The sequence below is a fragment of the Oncorhynchus tshawytscha genome, linkage group LG09 (assembly GCF_018296145.1).
Source record: "Oncorhynchus tshawytscha isolate Ot180627B linkage group LG09, Otsh_v2.0, whole genome shotgun sequence".
Lineage (NCBI taxonomy): Eukaryota > Metazoa > Chordata > Actinopteri > Salmoniformes > Salmonidae > Oncorhynchus > Oncorhynchus tshawytscha.
This window is the reverse complement of record NC_056437.1, coordinates 39266642-39290654: the sequence shown is the minus strand read 5'-3', so window position 1 is coordinate 39290654 and position 24013 is coordinate 39266642. Positions and strand designations below refer to the sequence as shown.

The 24013-nt window shown below is 41.6% G+C and overlaps 1 protein-coding gene across 1 annotated transcript in view; it reads right to left on the bottom strand.

The window, feature by feature from the left end:
* LOC112257950 (G protein-activated inward rectifier potassium channel 2-like) overlaps positions 1–24013 on the bottom strand; it is a 120239-nt gene that overhangs the window by 8111 nt on the left and 88115 nt on the right. Inside the window, exon 2 of the mRNA XM_024431904.1 lies at positions 16972–17898. Coding sequence (XP_024287672.1) covers positions 16972–17898 — 927 coding nt within the window. The remainder of the gene's footprint in view (positions 1–16971; positions 17899–24013) is intronic.

The following is a 24013-nucleotide window of genomic DNA, read 5'->3' as shown; positions in this document are numbered from 1 at the left end:
ACAATTATTCAACTTTGAGTCTGGCCTCACAAAGTTCACATCTCACCTCTTTTTCCAAAGTATAGTACCTTTAAATTATGGGGGGAGGGAGTGAATTGATGGTTTCAAATGTCACCTGTTGTAGCACCTGTCCACGTTGGTAAATCTGGTCTTGTATTTAGTCTACACAATATCAACTACTCACCTTCAACTTCCCCAAAACAATGACTTCCCTTGAATCTCCCATTTCTCTCAAACATTTTAGAAAAAGCTGTTGTGTAGCAACTCACTGCCTTCCTGAAGACATAAATTACGTATATGAAACGCTCCAGTCTGGTTTTAGACTCCGTCATAGTACTGAGACTGCACTTGTGAATGTGATGAATTACCTTCTGTCCTCGTGCTCCCAGATTTTAAGTGCCGCTTTTGACACCATCGATCACCACATTCTTTTGGAGAGATTGGAAACCCTAATTGGCCTACACGGACAAGTTCTTGCCTGGTTTACATCTTATCTTTCGGGAAGATATCTCTGTGGATGGTTTGTCTTCAAAGGTCCGTTTTAGGACCGCTATTGTTTTCACTATATATTCTATATATTCACCATATATTCTACCTCTTGGTGATGTCATTAGGGAACGCAATGTCAACTTTCACTGCTATGCAGACGATACACAGCTGTACATTCTGGTTAAACATGGTAAAGCCACAAAATGTGCTACCCTGGGAGCCTGTGTTTCAGACATAAGGAAGTGGATGGGGCATTTTTTTTAACTTTTAACCTCAGACAAAACAGAGATGCTAGTTCTAGGTCCCAAGAAACAAAGTGATCTGTTGTTTGATCTGACAATTCATCTTGATGGTTGTACAGTCTTCTTGAATAAAAATGTGAAGAACCTCTACGTTCCTCTGGACCCTGATCTCTCTTCTCACGAACATATCAAAAATATTTCAAGGGCAGCTTTTTTTCGTAACTGTCACACTGATCTGTTTCACCTGTCTTTGTGATTGTCTCCACCCCCTCCAGGTGTCTCCCATCTTCCCCATTATTCCCAGTGTATTTATGTGTTCTCTGTTTGTCTGTTGCCAGTTCATTTTGTTTTTCTTCAAACCCACCATCGTATTCTCCTGTATTCTCTAGTTCCTGCTATCTAGGTTTCCCGGTTTTGACCATTTTGCCTGCCCTGACCATGAGCCTGCCTGCCGTTCTGTACCTTGTAACACCTCCCTGGATTACTGACTTGTGCCTGCCCTGCCTTGAACCTGAGCCTGCCTGCCGTTCTGTACATTTCGGACTCTGCTCTGGAATACTGACCTCTGCCTGCCCTTGACCTGTTGTTTGCCTGTCCCCCCTGTTTTTGTAATAACTTTTGTTACTTTTAAACTGTCTGCTTCTGGGTCTTCTCCTGAGCCTTGACAGTAATATTGCAAAAATCTAAACATTTTGTCCAAAAATTATGCAGAAAAGCGAATACTTCTAGATTAGACTAGTGCAGTACTCTACACTCTGGCTACCCGGATAAAGCACTAAATAAACTTCAGTTAGTGCTAAGTACGGCCGCTAGAATCTTGACTAGAACCCCAAAATGTTATCATATTACTCCAGTGGTAGCCTCTACACTGGCTTCTTGTTAAGGCTATGGCTGATTTCAAGGTTTTACTGCTATCCTACAAAGCATTACATGGACTAGCTCCTGCCTATCTCTATACTTTTGTCCTGCCTTACATACCTACATGTACCCTACGTTCACAAGCCTCCTTATTGTCCCTAGAATTCCTAAGCAAACAGCTGGAGCCAGAGTTTTCAGAATCTGGAGCAACATTTTTATGGAATGGTCTGCCTATTCATGTGAGAGATGCAGACTCTGTCTCAACCTTTAAATCTCAACTGAAGACTAATTTCTTCAGTAGATCCTATGATTGAGTACAATCTGGCCCAGGGGTGCGAAGGTGAATGGCAAGGCACTGGAGTGATGAACTGCCCTTGCTGTCTCTGCCTGGCCGGCTCCCCTCTCTCCACTGGGATTTTCTGCCTCTGACCCTATTACGGGGGCTGAGTCACTGGCTTACAAATAAATAAATATTAATTAATTAATTAAAATCAAACTAGTACTAGTTCTCTTCCATGCCGTCCCTAGGAGGGGTGCGTCACATCTGCCAGGCTTTTTTCCCGCTATACTCAACTTGAGTGGGTTGAGTCACTGACGTAACCTTCTTGACCGATTTTTGCGCCCCCCTCATGCTCGTGCGGTGGAGGAGATCTTCGTGGGCTACAGTCAGCCTTGTCTCAGGGTAGTAAGTTGGTGGTCTGTTGATATCCCTCTAGTGTTGTCCGGGGGTATCGTCTGACAGTACCATAGTGTCCCGGCCCCCCCCTGTCTCAGCCTATAGAATGTATGCTGCAATAGTCTATGTGCCAGGAGGCTAGGGTCAGTCTGTCTATCTGGTAAAATTCCCCTGTCTTATCTGTTGTCCTGTGTGAACTTAAATATGCTCCCTATAATTCTACCATCTCTCTCATTCTCGCTTTCTCTCTCTCTCGCGCGCGCTCTCTCTCTCTCTTTCTCTCCCCTCCTGGAGTACCTGAGCCTAAGGACCATGCGTCAGGACTACCTGGCCTGATGACTCCTGGATGTCCCTGTCCCCAGGCCACCAGTTCGTGCTACTGATCCAGTTTCTGATGTTTTTCCTGTGGCTATGAAACCCTGACCTGTTCACCAGACGTGCTACTTTGTCGTGCTGCTGCTCCAGTTTCAACTGTTCTGCCTGCGGCTATGGAACTCTGGCCTCACCGGATATGCTACATTGTCCCGGACCTGCTGTTTTCGACTCTCTCCCTTCTTCTCTCTCCCTCTATCTCGCTCTCTCTCTCTCCCTCTCTCTCTCTTTCTCCACCGCAACTGCTGTCTCGACCTCTGAATGCTCAGCTATGAAAACCCAACTGACATTTACTCCTGAGGTGCTGACCTGTTGCACCCTCTACAACCACAGTGATTATTATTTGACCCTGCTGGTCATCTATGAGCATTTGAACATCTTGAAGAACGATCTGGCTTTAATGGCCATTTACTCTTATAATCTTCACCCGGCACAGTCAAAATAGGACTGGCCACCCCTCAAAGTCTGGATCCTCTAGGTTTTTTCTTAGCTTCCTGCTTTTCTAGGGATTTTCTCCTAGCCATTGTGCTTCTACAGTACATCTGCATTTGTGCTGTTTGGGGTTTTAGGCTGGGTTTCTGTATAAGCACTTTGTGACATCTGCTGATGTGAAAAGGGCTTTATAAATAAATGTGATTGATCGATTGCCTGACACCTGTAGTTACCTCAACATATAGAGATTAGAAAGACTGATGCCCTGTGCACTCATGCCTGGTGCGTGTCCCCATCTGTCTGGGCATTGGGGGACACATAGTAAACTGGTTGCACAAATATGGAGAGCACACTATTGAAATTCAAGAATTACCAGGAGCAGGACATCACAGCGAGGAAGATTAAGAAGTTTGAGCAGCACTCCAATGACTATGAACAAAATGAGGTGTATCTGTAGAGAGGGAATCCACATCGAGGACATGCAGTGATGTCAGAGACTACCCAAAACAGGTTACCCTACCTCCACACTTAAGTGCATCTTCTCTTGATGCAGATTCAGATTACAGCTATGATTCCCATGGGAGTGGATCTTTTTTAGGACGCAAGCGAGGGGGAAGAGGATACCCTCAATGGCCCGACAGGGGTCAGCAGCACCGTGGATGTGGAGGAAGTGTAGGAGGGGCAAGAAGAACGGAGGAGCAAGGCTGCAATTGGACACGCAGTCAGAATGCCTGAGTGTGATTAACCTTTCTTCACGTCCCATCATCACTTCATGTGAGTTGGCGTTGAGTAAGGGTTTATCTTTCATCCCCACTGCATCATGTAACTTTGACACCACAATAGAATTTCAGAAATTATTTCCAAATGTGGATGTGTCAAGTATGGGTGAGACGAGTGTTCAGACTATGGGTGACACAATAGAGAATGACATTTCCACCAGAACGAATGCCCCGTTTTGAGCCAAATCCACCTTTTTTCGGCCAGATACAGAAATCCCTCCCTAGAAACATACTGCAGATTGGTGGAAAAAGATGTCTCAGATTTGGAATATTAAAGTGAGAATACAGAGTCTGCAATAATCTCCCTAAACAGAGACAAGCATCGGATGTTTTAAAAAATGATTCCACTTTGATAGTACGTAATTGCTGTCAAGGGCGGAGCTGTGGTGTTGTTAAACCGTGATGACTATGTGAATGAGATCTGGGGACAATTGAACACCACCACTTTCTATCAGAAATTGTCACATGACCCCACACCACTGTTCAAAGAAGAGATTCACTGCAAGCTGAAGTCTCTTGTGGAAAGTGGAGACATTATGCAAAAAGAATATGAGTTCATGAAAGTAGACTATCCAGTCATTATCTTTATTCATGCCTTACCAAAATACACAAACTACTGGATAAGCCACCAGGGAGACCTATTGTGGCCTCCATTAGCTCATTGACTGAAAATATTTCTGCTTTTGTAGATTTCTTTCTAAAAACCCATTGTGGTGTCACTCTCACCCTATTACGGGCAAGGCCATTAAGATTAAGGCCATCATGTTCCACAAAAAATGTGCTATACCTGATCAAGTGTATTTGTGGTCTATGCTATGTAGGAAAACCAAAATTAGCTCTGAAAACAAGGATAGCAGAACACAGGAGTAATATCAGGACACTTGACCAGAGAAACCCGATGGCTGCGCATTTCATGGAGGCTTGTCACACCATTAGCTCTTTGAGAGACATTGGCATCGAACATGTTAAGACTCCTAGGAGGGGGAGAGATACTGATAATCTATTATTGAGAAGAGAATTGTATTGGATTCACCATTTGTGTACCATGTCTCCTAGAGGTCTGAACCAAGAGTTTGATATCAGACCATTTCTTACATGAATATGTCACTTTGATTTGTCTTGCCTTCCAGGTAACCCACTTGGTCATTTTGTAAATATATATTATTTTCTGGAACTACTACATGTACCCATCTCATTGTTATTAAATGATTAGAGGTACACAAATTGCTTTTGCACCCACCATGCGTCATGTCCGCAATGGTCATGTGAGGTGAAATGTGTATATTTTGGGATGTGAGCACTCAATTTGTTTGACCTGATGAAGATCCGTTTCGGTTCGAAACGTTGTCAATAAATCTGTGAATTTGTAGCTTTAACAGTGTGCGGGCCTTCTTGTTCTTTAATAGTATTCTTTATTAGCCCAGCACCTATGTTTTTAAGGATGTGCTTATGACCACAAACTTGTCTATGCATGTTGAGTCTGCCAGAAAGTAGTTACGGCAGTCAGTCAACCCGCAAAAACCCTTCCGTCCCCCTCCATTTACAAATGCAGCCTGCCCCTTCGCAAACACTCATTATCGAATTAGACAAAATGGCAGAATACTGTGTGCCCCCTTCTGCCCAAAGCCCTTCACACCTGGGGGGTTTGGGTCAGGGTGAAAAGTGCATCACCTTTTTCTAAATGTTGAGCTAATTACAAGGGTCAGACAAAAGGCAGTAATTGCTTTGGGAAAGTAGTATTGGAGGGGAGTAGCTGTAGTTATTGTTTAGTCTACATGCAAGATTAGTTTACCAACATGTACAGGTGGTACCACAGATGACCTTTTAAGCCATCAAACCACAGAATGCCAAGATGAGGACAAATGGGCCATCCCCCTGCCCCAATTCAAATACATTATTTTACCTTTTGTTATTCTTTGACACCAGTCATGACAACATTTCAAGAGAGAGTTGACAACCACTGTTCTCTACCTTAACACAAAGCAGCACAAGGCACACGCAGCCTGTATCTCCACCTGCATTGTCATTAGAGGGTTTATATATTCAGTGACAGAATTTGAGACAACCATGTACCACATGGCAACACCATATCAAAGTATTGGCCATATCAAAAACAATTAAAGTAGAACTTGTGCAGTACAATAAATCTTTGTCTGTAAGAACAAAGTCCTCGCCTACAATAAAGCAACCACCCATGTGCAGAGTTGGTGGAACATAATATCTAATAGCTATTGGCTGGTGTGGCTTGCTGTTTGGATAATACTGCTTAAAGCGTGGGGAGTGGGGAAACCCCACTCAAAAGCTGTCACACCCTAATCTGTTTCACCTGTTCCTGTGATTTTCGTTTATTTACATTTTTACAGGAATAGCGCACATTAATCAACGTTTCAGTAAAAGTGCTGGTTTTAGCCAGCAGGCTAATTTTCAACCACAGTCCCTGGGCAAGCTATTAAAAACATTGTTGATTGTCCAGGTGTCGCTTATTTTCCCCAGTGTATTTATCCCTGTGTTTCCTGTCTCTCTGTGCCAGTTTGTCTTGTATGTTAGTCAAGTCAAAATGCAGTGCATTTTTCCCGTTTCGCCTTTTGCTTTTCTCTTTTTGATAGCCTTCCCGGTTTTGACCCCTGTCTGACTCTGGACTATTTCCCCGCCTGCCTGCCCTTCGGTACCTTTTGGACTCTGAACTGGTTTTGACCTTTTTACCTGTCCACGACCATTCTCTTGCTTTACCCTTTTGGATTAATGAATATTGTAAGACTCCATCCATCTGTCTCCTGTGTCTGCATCTGGGTCTCGCCTTGTATCATAAAAATAAACTATATTTGGGGTATTTTGTTCATTAGTATTTTGTTTATTAGTACCGGCAGTCAAGTTAAGATATTGTCAAGAATGCCGGCAGTCGAGTTTTTAAGATATTGTCAAGTATGCCGGCAGTCGAGTTTTTAAGATATTGGACTTGAAAAGCTAAGTGTCTCCGGCCACGTCATCATAATTATGCAAAATGCAGAGAGATCATTCAAGTTTCACCCGCTCTCTCTCTCTCTCTCTCTCTCTCTCTCTCTGTCCATCTTACATGGGCACACTTCAGTTGCCATGGCAACCTCACAAACCACCGAAAATGATTGTATGGTTGCTCAGAGAGAGCAATAGAAGCAGGCGGAGGGAGGACTGACTTCTCCTTATGTTCCAACAACAAGATGGGGAATTAGCCATGTCTGCAGCCCTGTGTTCATGTCTAACTGGATTATTCACTGTACTGTAGACACATATACTGTAGAATAGGATACAGAGAGCACTGCTCTAAAGAATTACCTGTATAATCATTTGGTGTGTGCTTATATTTGTCTTATTTCAAACAAGTGTGTATTATACACATTTCAGAATTGGAAATGTTATTTTTGCATATTCGAACTCTCCCTGGGCCACCCTCAGAAATGAGTGTTAAGTGATTTGCTGAAGGGCACATAAACAGATATTTCACTTTGTCGGCTCGGTGATTCAAACTAGCAACCTTTCAGTTACTAGCCCAATACTCTAACCGCTAGGTTACATGCTGCCAGTAATGTGCAGTCAAGGTAGGCAGGATAGGTGAAAATAAATGAAAAGGGAACTGTAATGAAAAATAAATATACCTTTTATCAATCATTTTGCCTTGTTTTTTCTGCATGATAAATTTGATTTTGGAACTAGTACAAATTAGTGGTGATCTGGTACAAAATGCTCATGGAGGCCAGGGGAAAGGCAACCTTGCCATGTGTTTTTCTTCCACCCTTCAAACTCCAAACTACCTTATACTGCCTACTAATGGACACATAAAAAAGCAAGATTTTGAGAGTTTCTATGAGCGATTTGAGCAGAAATGCAATGAACTGGGCCTGGCAGAAAGCAAAACTCATAGTAACAGCCGATCAGAGTAAATATCAATGTTTAGCTGAGAGCCAGGTTTGAGCACTTTGGTGAACTTAATTTCCTTCGCTTAGTGGACTGAATTGTTTTTTAAACAATGTCACAAAAGTTCGACACAGCAAACGAGAGCCTGTAAAATATGCCAAGTACTTAGATTTTGTTTGAGTTAAGCCTGATCTTGTCGGATTGTACAGTAAAAATGTTTTGAGACAAATTGGACAGCTCCTCAGCTTTTTGTTCCAGTATGACCTGACACAGACTGTCCCCAAGGCAACAAAGTTACTGCAGCTGGTCCTCACTATACCAGCCACAACAGCATCCGTTGAGAGGTCATTTTCTGCATTGAAATGAATGAAGATATACAGTCGAAACCAGACCGATCAAGGACAACTCCCATCCCTTGCTATCATCTCCATCTCATCGACACTGAGACACTTTTAACACTGAGGGCCAACAGGGAGTATTTTTACAGTTCCACCACTGATGCCTTTACCCAGAAAGATAGACGGCTGGACTTCATTTACAAGTAAGTGCAAGTGTTTATTTACAGTAGCGCTGTAAACTAAATGGGTGTACCATTTAAACTGGCCGGTGAGTGTATATCTCAGTCAATAGAAAGTGCTTACCGGCCTGTTGTGTTGGTACCCGAGGTATAGTAAACCTGAGATATTAACCACTGGTATTGATTTGAGTGTTGAGAAAAGGGCAAAATGCAGCAAACCAGAAGCCTGCTTCTATATTGTATCTCTACACTCTTTATTTCCACATCATCAGTCCATCCACTTACGGAAGACTAATGTGAATGTTTGAAACAGTTGACTGTTTGACCGAATGACCGCCGAGACATTGAAGCCACACAATCCCATTCTAACTTTCTGTAACGTATTTACTATGGGTACAACAAAATTTAACCAAAAACATCAACCAACCTATCACAATAACCTGTCTGCTATTCCTATAACTCAGTGCTTGTGGCCATACATGTGCTTCCCATGTTTTCTGAGAAGGAGAGTAATGACAGAATAATGTTCACGGCTACATCAACATGACGTAAAAGCTATCAGGCCTCCACTCCTCTGAGGAGCAATAGCCAATTGATTTTGTAGCTTCCATTGTATTGTTCACTGCTATAATCCATCATTATGTTATGAATGAACATATATTATGCAGCCAATGTTGCTTGCTGTGGTAATCTCTCAGAGAAACATAGACTGTAACAGATGTATGTTCATTGAACCGACTCGAAAATAGTTTAACCACCACTTCATCATGTATACAGCGTGACCACTGGCTCCTGTCAGATTAAGCACTTGATGTCTGCCAGGCATGCCATCTGACTACACTGCCTGTGCTGCAGCTTTGAATCTTGTCACTGAAAGCCACAAAGCTTAAAATATTTCTATCTGACTGGTTTATTCTGATACCAAATCTGACTATATTTGAACTATACATCTTTCTCTTTACTTTATTGGTTTGCTAGATATACGGTATGCTAGGTACAGTATCAAAAATAAGAGTGAAAAATCAGCTGGGATGTCTAATGGCCTGCCGACTGCCACCCCAAAGTCAGCCAGCCAGTATAGCCATCCTCTCTTGGACATTTAAACAGTTCAGAAACAATGAACTGCAGTATATTGGGAGCTAGATGATATACCAGAGCCAATCAGTCAACTCCTTAACACCATGGGTCCTCAAATAAGAGGGTATTCTTATTTATTAACAGCTGATAAGGACCATTGGAAGATTAGAATGATCAAGCAATTCCTGCTGCTTCCATTTCTAAATGATCCCTTTCATAATTTTCTGAGAATCCTTTTGTTGTAAACGCCAGCAGACTTGAGAGAAGGAAAATGTTCATTGTGAAAAGGTTTTATTTTTTAAGAGAGAAGATAATGCACATTTTACAACCCACATAATTACATTGGTATTTTATTTCTGTTTTATCTTCAAAGTGCTGATATGATTTAAACCAACCTTGCGAAAATATCAAATAAAACATTTAATTATTTATTGACATGATTCTTATACAGGAGGCAAAAGCTGAGAGATTTCCTCTAGATACTTGATGGGACAGCTGCAAAGTCAACATTGTGTCACGCCCTGACCATAGAGAGCCATTGTTTCTCTATGGTGTAAAAACTCAGGGTGTGACTAGGGGGTATTCTTGTTTGTTATTTCTATGTTGTGTTCTAGTTTATTTTTTCTATGTTGGTGTTTTGTATGATTCCCAATTAGAGGCAGCTGGTAATCATTGTCTCTAATTGGGGATTGTATTTAAGTAGCTATTTTTCCCACCTGTGTTTGTGGGATATTATTTTGTGTTTGTGCATGTGCACCACGTAGTCACGTTCCGTTGTTCGTTTATTTGATTTATTTGTTTTTGGCTAAAGTTTCACTTTGGAATAAATATGTGGAACTCAATATCCGTTACGCCTTGGTCCCGTTCTTACGACAACCGTGACAATTGGCTATATAGTATACAGTGCCCTGCAAACGTATTCATCCCCCTTGGCGTTTTTCCTATTTTGTTGCATTACAACCTGTAATTTAATTGTATTTTTATTTTTATTTCATGTAATGGACATACACAAAATAGTCAAAATTGGTGAAATAAAATACTTGTATCAAAATATTTTACAAAATTAAAAATGTAAAAGTGGTGCGTGCATATGTATTCACCCCCTTTGCTCTGAAGCCCTTAAATAAGATCTAGTGCAACAAATTACCTTCAGAAGTCACATAATTAGTTAAATAAAGTCCACCTGTGTGCAATCTAAGTGTCACATGAGCTGTCACATGATCTCAGTATATATACACCTTTTCTGAAAGGCCCCAGAGTCTGCAACACCACTAAGCAAGGGGCACCACCAAGCAAGTGGCATCAAGAAGACAAAGGAGCTCTCCAAACAGATCAGGGACAAAGTTGTGGAGAAGTACAGATCGGGATTGGTTTATAAAAAAATATCAGAAACTTTGAACATCCCACGGAGCACCATAAAATCCATTATTAAAAAATTGAAAGAATATGGCAACACAACAAACCTGCCAAGAGGGGCCGCCCACCAAAACTCACAAACCTGCCAAGAGAGGGCCACCCATGAAAACTCAAGGACAAGGAAAGGAGGGCATTAATCAGAGAGTCAACAAAGATACCAAAGATAACCTTGAAGGAGCTGCAAAGCTCCACAGCGGAGATTGGAGTATCTGTCCATAGGACCACTTTAAGCCATACACTCCACAGAGCTGGGCTTTACGGAAGAGTGGCCAGAAAAAAAGCCATTGCTTAAAGAAAAACATAAGCAAACACGTTTGGAGTTCGCCAAAAGGCATGTGGGAGACTCCCCAAACATATGGAAGAAGGTACTCTGGTCAGATGAGACTAAAATGCTATGTCAGGTGCAAGGAAAATGCTATGTCAGGTACAAACCCAACACCTCTCATCACACCGAGAACACATTGGCAGGGACTGGGAAACTGGTCAGAATTGAAGGAATGATGGATGGTGCTAAATACAGGAAAATTCTTGAGGGGAACCTGTTTCAGTCTTCCAGAGATTTGAGACTGGAATGGAGGTTCACCTTCCAGCAGGACAATGACCCTAAGCACACTGCTAAAGCAACACTCAGTGGTTTAAGGGGAAGCATTTAAATGTCTTGGAATGGCCTAGTCAAAGCCCAGACCTCAATCCAATTGAGAATCTGTGGTATGACTTAAAGATTGCTGGTAGGCATGTTACCACCAAAGTGGGAGGCATGTTGTGTAAATCAAATGATTCAACCCCCCCCAAAAACATTTTTTTAATTCAAAGTTGTAAGGCAACAAAATAGGAAAATTGCCAAGGGGGGTGAATACTTTCGCAAGCCACTGTATCATAAAAATGTATGAACATGAATGTTTATATGGTTAGTAGTGTGGTTAATGTTAGGGTTAAGTTAAGGGTTAGGTTTAAATTCTGATTTTATGACTTTGTGGCTGTGCCATCAGAGCCGCCTCCAGTACATGAGTCATCCCAATATGCCAACCTGCTTTCAAAACAGCTTCGCTCATTTGACTAATTGACATGTATCTGCTCATATCAGCCACAAAGACAAGAAAGGAGGAAATTGGAAGACGGAGGAAAGGAATTGATTTGTTTGGCCTGCGCTCCAGAAACAAGCCAGAGAGCTACAGGATGAGTCAAGAAGCTGGGGACAGATAACTCTCAGAGCAGTTTCCTAGCAGGATCATTTCTAGTTTACTCTTTGACCCAACCTTTAAATGGGCCTGTTTTGAATGGATGCATTCAAGCTCCCATTATCAAGTGCCCTTTTTCTTAGGATTTTCCTTCTGTTCTACAAAAAAACAACAGTATCAGCCCAGAAACTGCAGTGCAATGATTTCTCACATTACAGCAAGGCCAGATAAACTCTCACTGCAGCCTGTGCGATTTAAAATAGAAAGTTGCAGTCAGACCTTCCCTGGAACACAATACAAAAATCGAATGTGATTTACAGACAAACAAGCACACTTCCTGCTTTGCATAATAATGTGCAACAAACAGACCTTACTCTTAGCTCAATTGTCTTACTCTTCAGCTCAAATCACACAAGCGCAGTTACAGTACGACACCCTGCAACGCTTAGGTACCTTTAGAACCGCTTTTCAGGGATACCATCTACAGAAATATTGTTCCAGAAAAAATCTTGAATGCAAATGTCCTTAGTGTGTTAGCATTTTGTTTGCAAAAATGTTAAACAAGGCCCTGTGTTTTGAATGTGTGTGCACAGCCTCTGACAAGCTGCCAAATTCAATCGTGTCTATCCCTCTTCAGGGCTTCCCTGTTACAGTAGATCCCTGTGTGATGTGTTGCGTTGGAGCTGTGCAGTGAAAGGCCCTCTGTGCCTGATAGAGAGTGACTCACTCACATTAATGTTACCTCACTAACTCAACATGAGAATTCACAGGCCGAAGCACATGTGGAGACCTGCTTCTCACCCCATCAAGTCACTTAGCTGCTTTTCTGCTGCCTCTGAAAAGATAAAGTCACTCAGCCTTAGCAAATCCTCACTGAAGCTCCTTTGAAACAGTTTAAATTTATGAAGTGTGTGTTTGTGTTTACTCTGTTTATTCTGACAACCATGTCTTGCTTCCAAGGTTTTGTTTTGTCTAAGTGAAAGTCAAGGAAACTCAAGGTAAACATAACCTTCAAAGAAAAAGTAATTGAATTCCTCCCAACAACAGGATAAAATGGTCTTCTAGCAAGATGCACAATACATCTGGTATCTGGACTGGAAATAATTAGTCTGGAATTCTGGAAAGGCATTGCACTTTATTTCAGTAACACATGGATATCATGACGTTTCCCTATTTGGGTACAGCAAGCACCATCCCCGCTCTCTGCTTCTACAACCAGACTGCTGTGGTCAGAGTGAGGTCATAAATTCCTAGGGAAGACCCTGCCTCATGGCCACACAGTAGAGATAGAGTGAAGTTTCATAGAGAACAAAGGAATTTCTTCCACCTCACAGAACTTGAGGTCCGAACAAATTTCATGTTCTGGAGAAGGTATAAAAGATCGGTGAAGAATCCAGCTACGAACCGGTCCGTTTGTTACAACTTGGGGAAACTCATGGGAGACGGTGCGGCCACATTACCATAACGCTGTTTATATAATAGCCTCAGATATGAGGTTTACATCTAATTGTTGTATAAGATGAATGAGTGAGTATGATACTGTTTGTAAAATTGTGTAATGTGATTTTGGACTGTTCAATGAAGGAAACTCCAATTCCCTTTTAACTAAATCAGAGGACCGCCCATGAGCCCAGTTAGGGTCAGGCATCCTGGAACAGCCCTTTTCTGCAATTCCGAATAAAACCCAACTCAGTAGACCATATTTCTCTCAATCACGGGAGGACAAAGGTTGCAGACCATTGCTGAATCTTTGAACCATACCACGTGGTTAAACTCTTAGACTATTGATACCAACAGAATAAGAACAAGTCTTTGATATTAATTACTAGTCTGCAGCTAGGAATTTGGTATCATTGAACGCGAAGAAGGACAACCGCCGAAACATCCATTCTACAACAACATTAATGAATGTCGCTCTGAACTATCCCCTCTAACCACGACAGACAGAGAGAGAGAGAGAGAGAGAGAGAGAGAGAGAGAGAGAGAGAGAGAGAGAGAGACAGAGAGAGAGAGAGAGAGAGGACGGAAACTCTCCAACAGAAACAAACTTTTCAACAGCGATTAAGACGACACACTGAGCATAAATATATATATATTGATTGCAATTGTTCCCGAATGAGTGAGCGTTCATGTGTAAAGGATTAGCATTTCAATTGTTATAATTATTAACTCTGTAGTGACTTCTTAGTCGACCCCCACTTCCCTTTTGTCTAACAATCCGCCATGCCGGTTTAGCCCATTAGGGCACATTCTCCTATCATTTCTTGTAACCATATTTACTTTGTTTGTTTATGAATTTCTGTGAATTACTTAGTTAGTAATAAATAAATGATTTAAGACAATTGATGTATGGTTGACTCATAGTGAAGACTGGGTTTGTGCAGATAACCAACAATTTACGACATTTGGAATGAGACTAACGTGAGGTAAAGTAAATAATTCATTAATCAGAAGACTATGGATCAGATATGAAAATATCTGAAAGGTTATATTAGGAAATTATAACTTTGTAATCTGAATAATTTCCTTGGTGCCCCGACTTCCTTGTTAATTACAGTTACATGATTAATCAGTTTGATCGCGTAATACTAATTATAGAGAATCTTTGATAAAAACTAAGTCTTCAATTTAATGATAGTAAAGACACGGCACGGACATGCACTGAGGTCAAGCCAAATCAAATGCTGCAAAGCTAGACCAACCAACAAATAGCAAATTGAGGCAAGAAAAACATATTCACCTCACAATGGATACAATGAATACCTGTCTTGTGTGTATGTTTGTGTTAAATAGTTTGTGTGTGTAATAAGTGTATGTTTTTTCATATAAATGCCAAAGGAAAGAAATCTGTGCTCTCTAACCTGTAACACCTGGCTGGCTGCACTGTGCCTCTTAGTTTTATTCCACACTGAACACTCTTTACTGCTTGTGTAATCAAGCAAAAGTGTCTGCAGACAGTGCTTACAATGGTCCATGTGGTTACACAACCAGGGATGCACCAGCCTTTTCCTATTGGTAATAACGTCTGATCTTTTTTGCATCTCCTGCACAATAAGCTTATTGTGCAGCTGATAACCTAACAAAAGGTTGTGGGGCAACCCCATGGTGCACATACAGGACCGGATCAATGCAGGGGTTTACTGGGGCTGAAGACCCTGGGGTCAGGCCCGTGGGGAACCCAAGAGGCAGCAAAAAATTAAGAAATAAAACATATAGACAGTATATATTATACAGTATATATTGGATATGTAGTATATATATATATATTTTTTTTTTTTAATGTATTTTTTTTTACTGCAACCACAAACCACAGTAGGATTCAGGAGCAGGCTCTCAATTAATATATACAGCCTGCTGCCGTTCTGGTAGATGGGTGGAGAGGAGGTAGGGGGCCCAAGTGGGTAACCGGGGGGCACTGCCTTGATTTTGTAACTGATTAATAAATATAAAATAAATAAACTGCATAATAAATGTGATAAAAGTATATATTTTTATAATTTTTTTATTATGAATATAATTTTTTATCCAACTATAGAAGCTCGCTCTCAATGTTCAAAATACACCAGATAGCATAATTTAGCCACAGAGGATCAATAGTTTCTGAAAAATAACTGTGGATAAAATTATCACAAGCGTACAGGTAACTACCAGAATAAAGGAAACACCAACATAAAGTGTCTTAAAAGGGTGTTGGGCCACAATGAGCTGCCAGAACAGCAAGTGTACCTAAACCATGCCAGAAAAATGCACCCCACACACCATAACATAAACTTTGTATCCCTCATTTACTCAAGTGTTTCCTTTATTTTGCCTACAGTCGGGAAGGCCCGCAATTTGGGCAGCATTCGCGCCAAATATACAGCTTGTTGCATTGTGGGAATAGACATATAATCCATAGAAGGGTTTTGGGGCCACTTACCCTGGTGTTAAAGTCATGGGTACACTAGCAACGGCTGCCAGTCCTGACTGTCTGGGAACTGCCATCTATGGAATATATTTCTATGGTTGGTTGCGGCTGTCTGTTTACCCTTTTCAAATTTCAAAATACCATCGCTGGAAAAACATAGTTTGGAAAGCAAAGGCCTACCGTTGAAAAGAGAAGATTAATCTGTCTGTAGAACTAATATAATGTATTTTTCTCAACAACTCCCAATTTTTTGCAAACAGCAGCACTGTTTTTCAAAGTAGCTCATCTTGAGATATTGCCAAGAGGAGCGCATCGGCCATTACCATGAGTAATAGCCTATGGTTTCTGCTGTGTGTTGCTTCAATGGCCTGGGCTATTGTTTGTTAGAATTCAAGACCAGTTTGATCTCAGTTTGTCAGAGTAGTTACTAATTCCGGTCATTTGTGTGGTATTAAAAAAGATTCAGCTAATGTCTTCTGTCATATAAATGACATAGAATTGCGTGAAATGCGTTTTTTAAAAGGCACATTTTTTGGGGGGAGACCCTGCTAACAAATGTTCCACATGTGTGGAAATCCTACAAATGCCTCTGCTCAACTGTAGCCTATGCCACATCGCAAATATTATTATGGCTTTATTATAAAAGTTGTTCTTCTTCAACAGTGAATAAAAAAAGCCCCAGGCCTATGATTTCATAATCTGGCCCTGTGCACATAAGGGCTGAATCTAGATTATTTTAATTATATCACATTGTCTGTTTTCCCTCATGCCTTTCAATGACTCCCTCTCAAACCTCAGTGGAAAACAAGGTACGAAGAAAAGGAGAGGAGACAAGTACACATGAATTCATTATTATAATAAGAGATGAAACATCCTTGTTCACTTCTGCATAATCCATGAACTACTAATGCAAATCAGTGGTAACATATGACTGGACGATGAGCATGGTCTTTGCTACTGTATAAAATGACTAGAATTATTGTCATAGCTAATACAACACCAACACACAAATTAAATATATATTATCAAACTGCAGAAAAGTTTCAGTTTAACTAGGTGAAATCTGCTAATAAGGAAACAAAGTGAAAGAAAAATTGGTTAATTAAACCTGTAATTTATATGTTTGATGCTGCTTACCTGTAGCCTCCACCATGCCCTCCAGAATGACCACGATCTCCAGGTCCTCTTTGTCCAGGTGGGCCTGGGAGATCTCCCAGAAGGGACTGTTCTGGTTGATCTCATGACAGATGATGAGCGGGGACACCAGGAAGAGCCTGTCGTCCCCTGTGTCATAACCCACATTCATGTCTGTCTGGTTGAGGGGTATGAACTCCCCTTCCTTGGTCTGCTTGGACTTGATCAGCTTGGCCCTGATGGAGGCCTCCACGATGTGCGAGTTCCGAAGGTCCCCCACCCTGAACATCAGGCACAGCCGGCCATCCCTCATGGAGATGACAGTGTTGGTAGAGAATACCAACGTCTCCGCCCGCTTCTTGGGCTGCGAGATCTTAACAAACATGCAGCCCACCATGAAGGCATTAACTATGGACCCCAGCACCGACTGAATCAACAGCAGAAGGATCCCCTCTGGGCATTGGTCTGTTATAACCCTATAGCCATACCCTATGGTGGTCTCTGTCTCTATGGAGAAGAGAAAGGCTGAGACAAACCCATTGAGGTTATTGACACAGGGAGTCCACTGGTTGTCCCCTATGTGTTCCAGGTCACCACGGACATAGGCGATGAGCCACCACGCGAAGCCGAATAAAAGCCACGTCACTGTGTACACCAAGACGAAGATGAAGAGGTTGAACCTCCACTTGAGGTCCACCAGTGTGGTGAAGATATCCGTTAGGTACCGATAGGTCTCCTGGACGTTGCCATGGTGGACATTACACTTGCCGTCCTTACGGACATACCGCTGAATCTTCCTCTTTGCTCGCACCTGGTCCCCCAGCTGCTTGGGCAGGTCCTCACAGGCTTGCTTGGGGAGCTTGGCCTTTCGGATGGTGATTGCCGGACTCTCCACATCCTGCTCCATTGGGGCTTTAGAAGGAGTCAAGCCTACAGGGAGAGAGAGAAGACAACAAAACAAAAAGGGCAGGTTAGATTGCTGTTCAGCTAATGTACTGCACAACCCTACTGGGCACAAACTGGTTGAATCAATGTTGTTTCCATGTAATTTGTCAACCTATTGTGACGTAGAATCTATGTGAAAAATAATCCTGTGGTTGAAATTTTAAACACAGGATTTATTTTTTTATGTTTTATTTATTTCACCTTTATTTAACCAGGTAGGCTAGTTGAGAACAAGTTCTCATTTGCAACTGCGACCTGGCCAAGATAAAGCATAGCAACACATACACATACAACAACACAGCGTTACACATGGAATAAACAAAACATACAGTCAATAATACAGTAGAAAAAAAGATAACAAAAAGTCTATATACAGTGAGTGCAAAAGAGGTAAGGAGGTAAGGCAATAAATAGGCCATGGTGGCCAAGTAATTATAATACAGCAATTAAACACTGGAATGGTAGATGTGCAGAAGATGACTGTGCAAGTAGAGATGCAAAGGGTGCAAAGGAGCAAGATAAATAAATAAATACAGTATGGGGCTGAGGTAGATAGATGGGCTGTTTACAGATGGGCTATGTACAGGTGCAGTGATCTGTGAGCTGCTCTGACAGCTGGTGCTTAAAGCTAGTGAGGGAGGTATGAGTCTCTAGCTTCAGTAATTTTTGCATTTTGTTCCAGTCATTGTTCCAGTCACCTGTAGCCAGTGGGTTTGGCGACGAGTATGAAGCGAGGGCCAACCAACGAGAGCGTACAGGTCGCAGTGGTGGGTAGTGTATGGGGCTGTGATAGCACTGTGGCACTGTGATAGACTGCATACAATTTGTTGAGTAGAGTGTTGGAGGCTATTTTATAGATGACATCGCCAAAGTCGAGAATCGGTAGGATGGTCAGTTTTACGTGGGTATGTTTGGCAGCATGAGTGATTGATGCTCTGTTGCTATATAGGAAGCCGATTCTAGAATTAATTTTGGATTGGAGATGCTTAATGTGAGTCTGGAAGGAGAAATTACAGTCTAACCAGACACCTAGGTATTTGTAGTTGTCCACGTATTCTAAGTCAGAGCCGCCCAGAGTAGTGATGCTGGATGGGCGGGCAGGTGCGGGCAGTGATCGATTGAAAAGCATGCATTTAGTTTTACTTGCATTTAAGAGCAGTTAGAGGCCACGGAAGGAGAGTTGTATAGCATTGAAGCTCATCTGGAGGTTAGTTAACACAGTGTCCAAAGAGGGGCCAGAAGTATACAGAATGGTGTCGTCTGCGTAGAGGTAGGTCAGAGAATCACCAGCAGCAAGAACGACATCATTGATGTATACAGAGAAGAGAGTCAGCCCAAGAATTGAACCCTGTGGCACCTCCATAGAGACTGCCAGAGGTCCGGACAACAGGCCCTCTGATTTGACACACTGAACTCTATCAGAGAAGTAGTGGTAAACCAGGCGAGGCAATCATTTGTGAAACCAAAGCTGTCGAGTCTGCCAATAAGAATGTGGTGATTGACAGAGTCGAAAGCCTTGGCCAGGTCGATGAATACGGCTGCACAGTAATGTTTTCCCCCATCCTTCTCTCCTCCTGTGTATGACAGTTTTTTCCTACCTCACTCACGACACCTTTTGCCTATTCCCTGCCTGTACTGTTGCCATTTTTGGACCTACCGTGTATGACCTTCTGCCTGCCCCTGGACCCAGCTACCTGCCTCCTCCTATGGTCTCTTTCATTAAACACCTGCTGCGCTCTGCGCTTGAAACCAGTCTGCCCCGTGTTGAAACTGTCTCCCCCGTGTTCATTACACTCATACAGTTGAAGTCAGAAGTTTACATACACTGAGGTTGTAGTCATTAAAACCATTTTATAAACCACTCCACAAATGTCTTGTTAACAAACTATAGTTTTGGTAAGTCGGTTAGGACATCTACTATGTGCATGACACAAGTAATTTTCCCAACAATTGTTTACAGACAGAGTATTTCACTTATAATTCACTGTATCACAATCCCAGTGGGTCAGAAGTTTACAAACACTAAATTGACTGTGCCTTTAAACAGCTCGGAAAAATCCAGAAAATTATGTCATGGCTTTAGAAGCTTCTGATAGGCTAATTGACATCATTTGAGTCAATTGGAGGTGTGTAACTGTGGATGAATTTCAAGGCCTACCTTCAAACTCAGCGCCTCTTTGCTTGACATCATGGGAAAATCCAAAGAAATCAGCCAGTACTTCAGAAAATAAATTGTAGACCTCCACAAGTCTGGTTCATCCTTGGGAGCAATTTCCAAACGCCTGAAGGTACCACGTTCATCTGTACAAACAATAGTACGCAAGTATAAACACCATGGGACCTCAGGAAGCTCAGGAAGGAGACGCGTTCTGTCTCCTAGAGATGAACGTACTTTGGTGCGAAAAGTGCAAATCAATCCCAGAACATGTGAAGATGCCGGAGGAAACAGGTACAAAGGTATATATAGCCACAGTGAAACGAGTCCTATATCAACATAACCTGAAAGGCCGCTCAGCAAGGAAGAAGCCACTGCTCCAAAACCGCCATAAAAAAGCCAACTGCACATGGGGACAAAGATCGCACTTTTTGGAGAAATGTCCTCTGGTCTGATGAAACAAAAATTAAACTGTTTGGCCATAATGACCATCGTTATGTTTGGAGGAAAAAGGGGGACCCATGGGGACAAGCTGAAGAACACCATCCCAACCATGAAGCACGGGGTGGCAGCATCATGTTGTGTGGGAGCTTTGCTGCAGGATGGACTGGTGCACTTCACAAAATAGATGGCATCATGAGGGAGGACAATTATGTGTATATATTGAAGCAACATTTCAAGACATCAGTTAAAGCTTGGTCGCAAATGGGTCTTCCAAATGGACAATGACCACAAGCATACATCCAAAGTCATGGCAAATGGCTTAAGGACAACAGAGTCAAAGTATTAGAGTGGCCATCACAAAGCCCTGACCTCAATCCTATAGAAATATTGTGGGTGGAACTGAAAAAGTGTTTATGAGCAAGGAGGCCTACAAACATGACTCAGTTACACCAGTTCTGTCAGGAGGAATGCACCAAAATTCACCCAATTTATTGTGGGAAGCTTGTGGAAGGCTACCCGAAACGTTTGTCCCAAATTAAACAATTTAAAGGCAACGTTACCAAATACTAATTGAGTGTATGTAAACTTCTGACCCACTGGGAATGTGATGAAATAAATAAAAGCTGAAATAAATCATTCTCTCTACTATTCTGACATTTTACACTCTTAAATAAAGTGGTGATCCTAACTGACCTAAAACAGGGATTAGGATTAAATGTCAGGCATTGTGAAAAACTGAGTTTAAATGTATTTGGATAAGGTGTATATAAACCTCCGCCTTCAACTGTACTTAATCAATAATGATATTTAGGGCTATATAACATTTGTCATCAAGAGATATATATATTTTAATTCAACTCGGAATTCAACAAAAAATAAACAATTTAACAGGGTTTCAAGCTCTGGTGTATTTCAAATGTAATGATATTGAGTGATACTGAATTGTGTTTGATTCCAACGCAACCAAATATCCTACATGTACCAGGAGATGTATCTTCTGCTTCGATAGTTCCATCTGTGCCACTGACTTAGTCTGGATTTAATTTCAGTGTGTCAACAAATTAATTGATATGTTGGATTAACGTCTCCATCTCAAACAAAAATCTCATGTAAAGAATAGGATTAAATCTAATAAACCTTTATTTAAAGTGCATTTTTTTCTATGCTTGTTTATTTTTTATTGTGTCTGTGTTTTTGCTTGCTTATATATTTTGTACGTTAAACTTTTACTGCAGTTGTCTAAATCAGGGTCACTGTAATGTGTGCGCTGGGAGTCAGGAAGCAAGTTCAGGGAGTGAGTAATTTTATAAATAAATGAAACATAATACAAAACAAGAAACACAAACAACGTACAGACAGGAAACTCACACAGAAACAATAACGCCTGGGGAAGGAACCAAAGGGAGTGACATATATAGGGAAGGTAATCAGGGAGGTGATGGAGTCCAGGTGAGTGTGATGACGTGCTGGTGCGCATAAGGATGGTGACAGGTGTGCGTCATAATAAGCAGCCTGGTGACCTAGAGGCCAGAGAGGGAGTATACGTGACAGTCACAAAAAGTGTTTATTGGTAGTCAAACAAATCGACTTTGAAACGAAAGAATACACCTCACACACATGGCTATGGGTTTACAAAAATAATACATGGCATATACAGTGCCTTGCGAAAGTATTCGGCCCCCTTGAACTTTGCGACCTTTTGCCACATTTCAGGCTTCAAACATAAAGATATAAAACTGTATTTTTTTGTGAAGAATCAACAACAAGTGGGACACAATCATGAAGTGGAACAACATTTATTGGATATTTCAAACTTTTTTAACAAATCAAAAACTGAAAAATTGGGCGTGCAAAATTATTCAGCCCCTTTACTTTCAGTGCAGCAAACTCTCTCCAGAAGTTCAGTGAGGATCTCTGAATGATCCAATGTTGACCTAAATGACTAATAATGATAAATACAATCCACCTGTGTGTAATCAAGTCTCCGTATAAATGCACCTGCACTGTGAGTCTCAGAGGTCCGTTAAAAGCGCAGAGAGCATCATGAAGAACAAGGAACACACCAGGCAGGTCCGAGATACTGTTGTGAAGAGGTTTAAAGCCGGATTTGGATACAAAAAGATTTCCCAAGCTTTAAACATCCCAAGGAGCACTGTGCAAGCGATAATATTGAAATGGAAGGAGTATCAGACCACTGCAAATCTACCAAGACCTGGCCGTCCCTCTAAACTTTCAGCTCATACAAGGAGAAGACTGATCAGAGATGCAGCCAAGAGGCCCATGATCACTCTGGATTAACTGCAGAGATCTACAGCTGAGGTGGGAGACTCTGTCCATAGGACAACAATCAGTCGTATATTGCACAAATCTGGCCTTTATGGAAGAGTGGCAAGAAGAAAGCCATTTCTTAAAGATATCCATAAAAAGTGTCGTTTAAAGTTTGCCACAAGCCACCTGGGAGACACACCAAACATGTGGAAGAAGGTGCTCTGGTCAGATGAAACCAAAATGGAACTTTTTGGCAACAATGCAAAACGATATGTTTGGCGTGAAAGCAACACAGCTCATCACCCTGAACACAGCCCATCCCCACTGTCAAACATGGTGGTGGCAGCATCATGGTTTGGGCCTGCTTTTCTTCAGCAGGGACAGGGAAGATGGTTAAAATTGATGGGAAGATGGATGGAGCCAAATACAGGACCATTCTGGAAGAAAACCTGATGGAGTCTGCAAAAGACCTGAGACTGGGACGGAGATTTGTCTTCCAACAAGACAATGATCCAAAACATAAAGCAAAATCTACAATGGAATGGTTCAAAAATAAACATATCCAGGTGTTAGAATGGCCAAGTCAAAGTCCAGACCTGAATCCAATCGAGAATCTGTGGAAAGAACTGAAAACTGCTGTTCACAAATTCTCTCCATCCAACCTCACTGAGCTCGAGCTGTTTTGCAAGGAGGAATGGGGAAAAATTTCAGTCTCTCGATGTGCAAAACTGATAGAGACATACCCCAAGCGACTTACAGCTGTAATCACAGCAAAAGGTGGCGCTACAAAGTATTAACTTAAGGGGGCTGAATAATTTTGCACGCCCAATTTTTCAGTTTTTGATTTGTAAAAAAGTTTGAAATATCCAATAAATGTCGTTCCACTTCATGATTGTGTCCCAGTTGTTGTTGATTCTTCACAAAAAAATACAGTTTTATATCTTTATGTTTGAAGCCTGAAATGTGGCAAAAGGTCACAAAGTTCAAGGGGGCCGAATACTTTCGCAAGGCACTGTATAGCGTGGATATGTATTACATTTTGAGTTTGCATCCCAATATTACACTCTATATACATCACTGAAATATAACCAAACCGTTTGACATAGAAACACTGGATTTTCGGTGGGTTATGAAATTATGAAAAATATGAATAACATTTCACCCATGAGGCCACTACAGGGCAATTTGGTAATTTGACTGCAGGAAACATCTACCTACAGTGCCTTCAGAAAG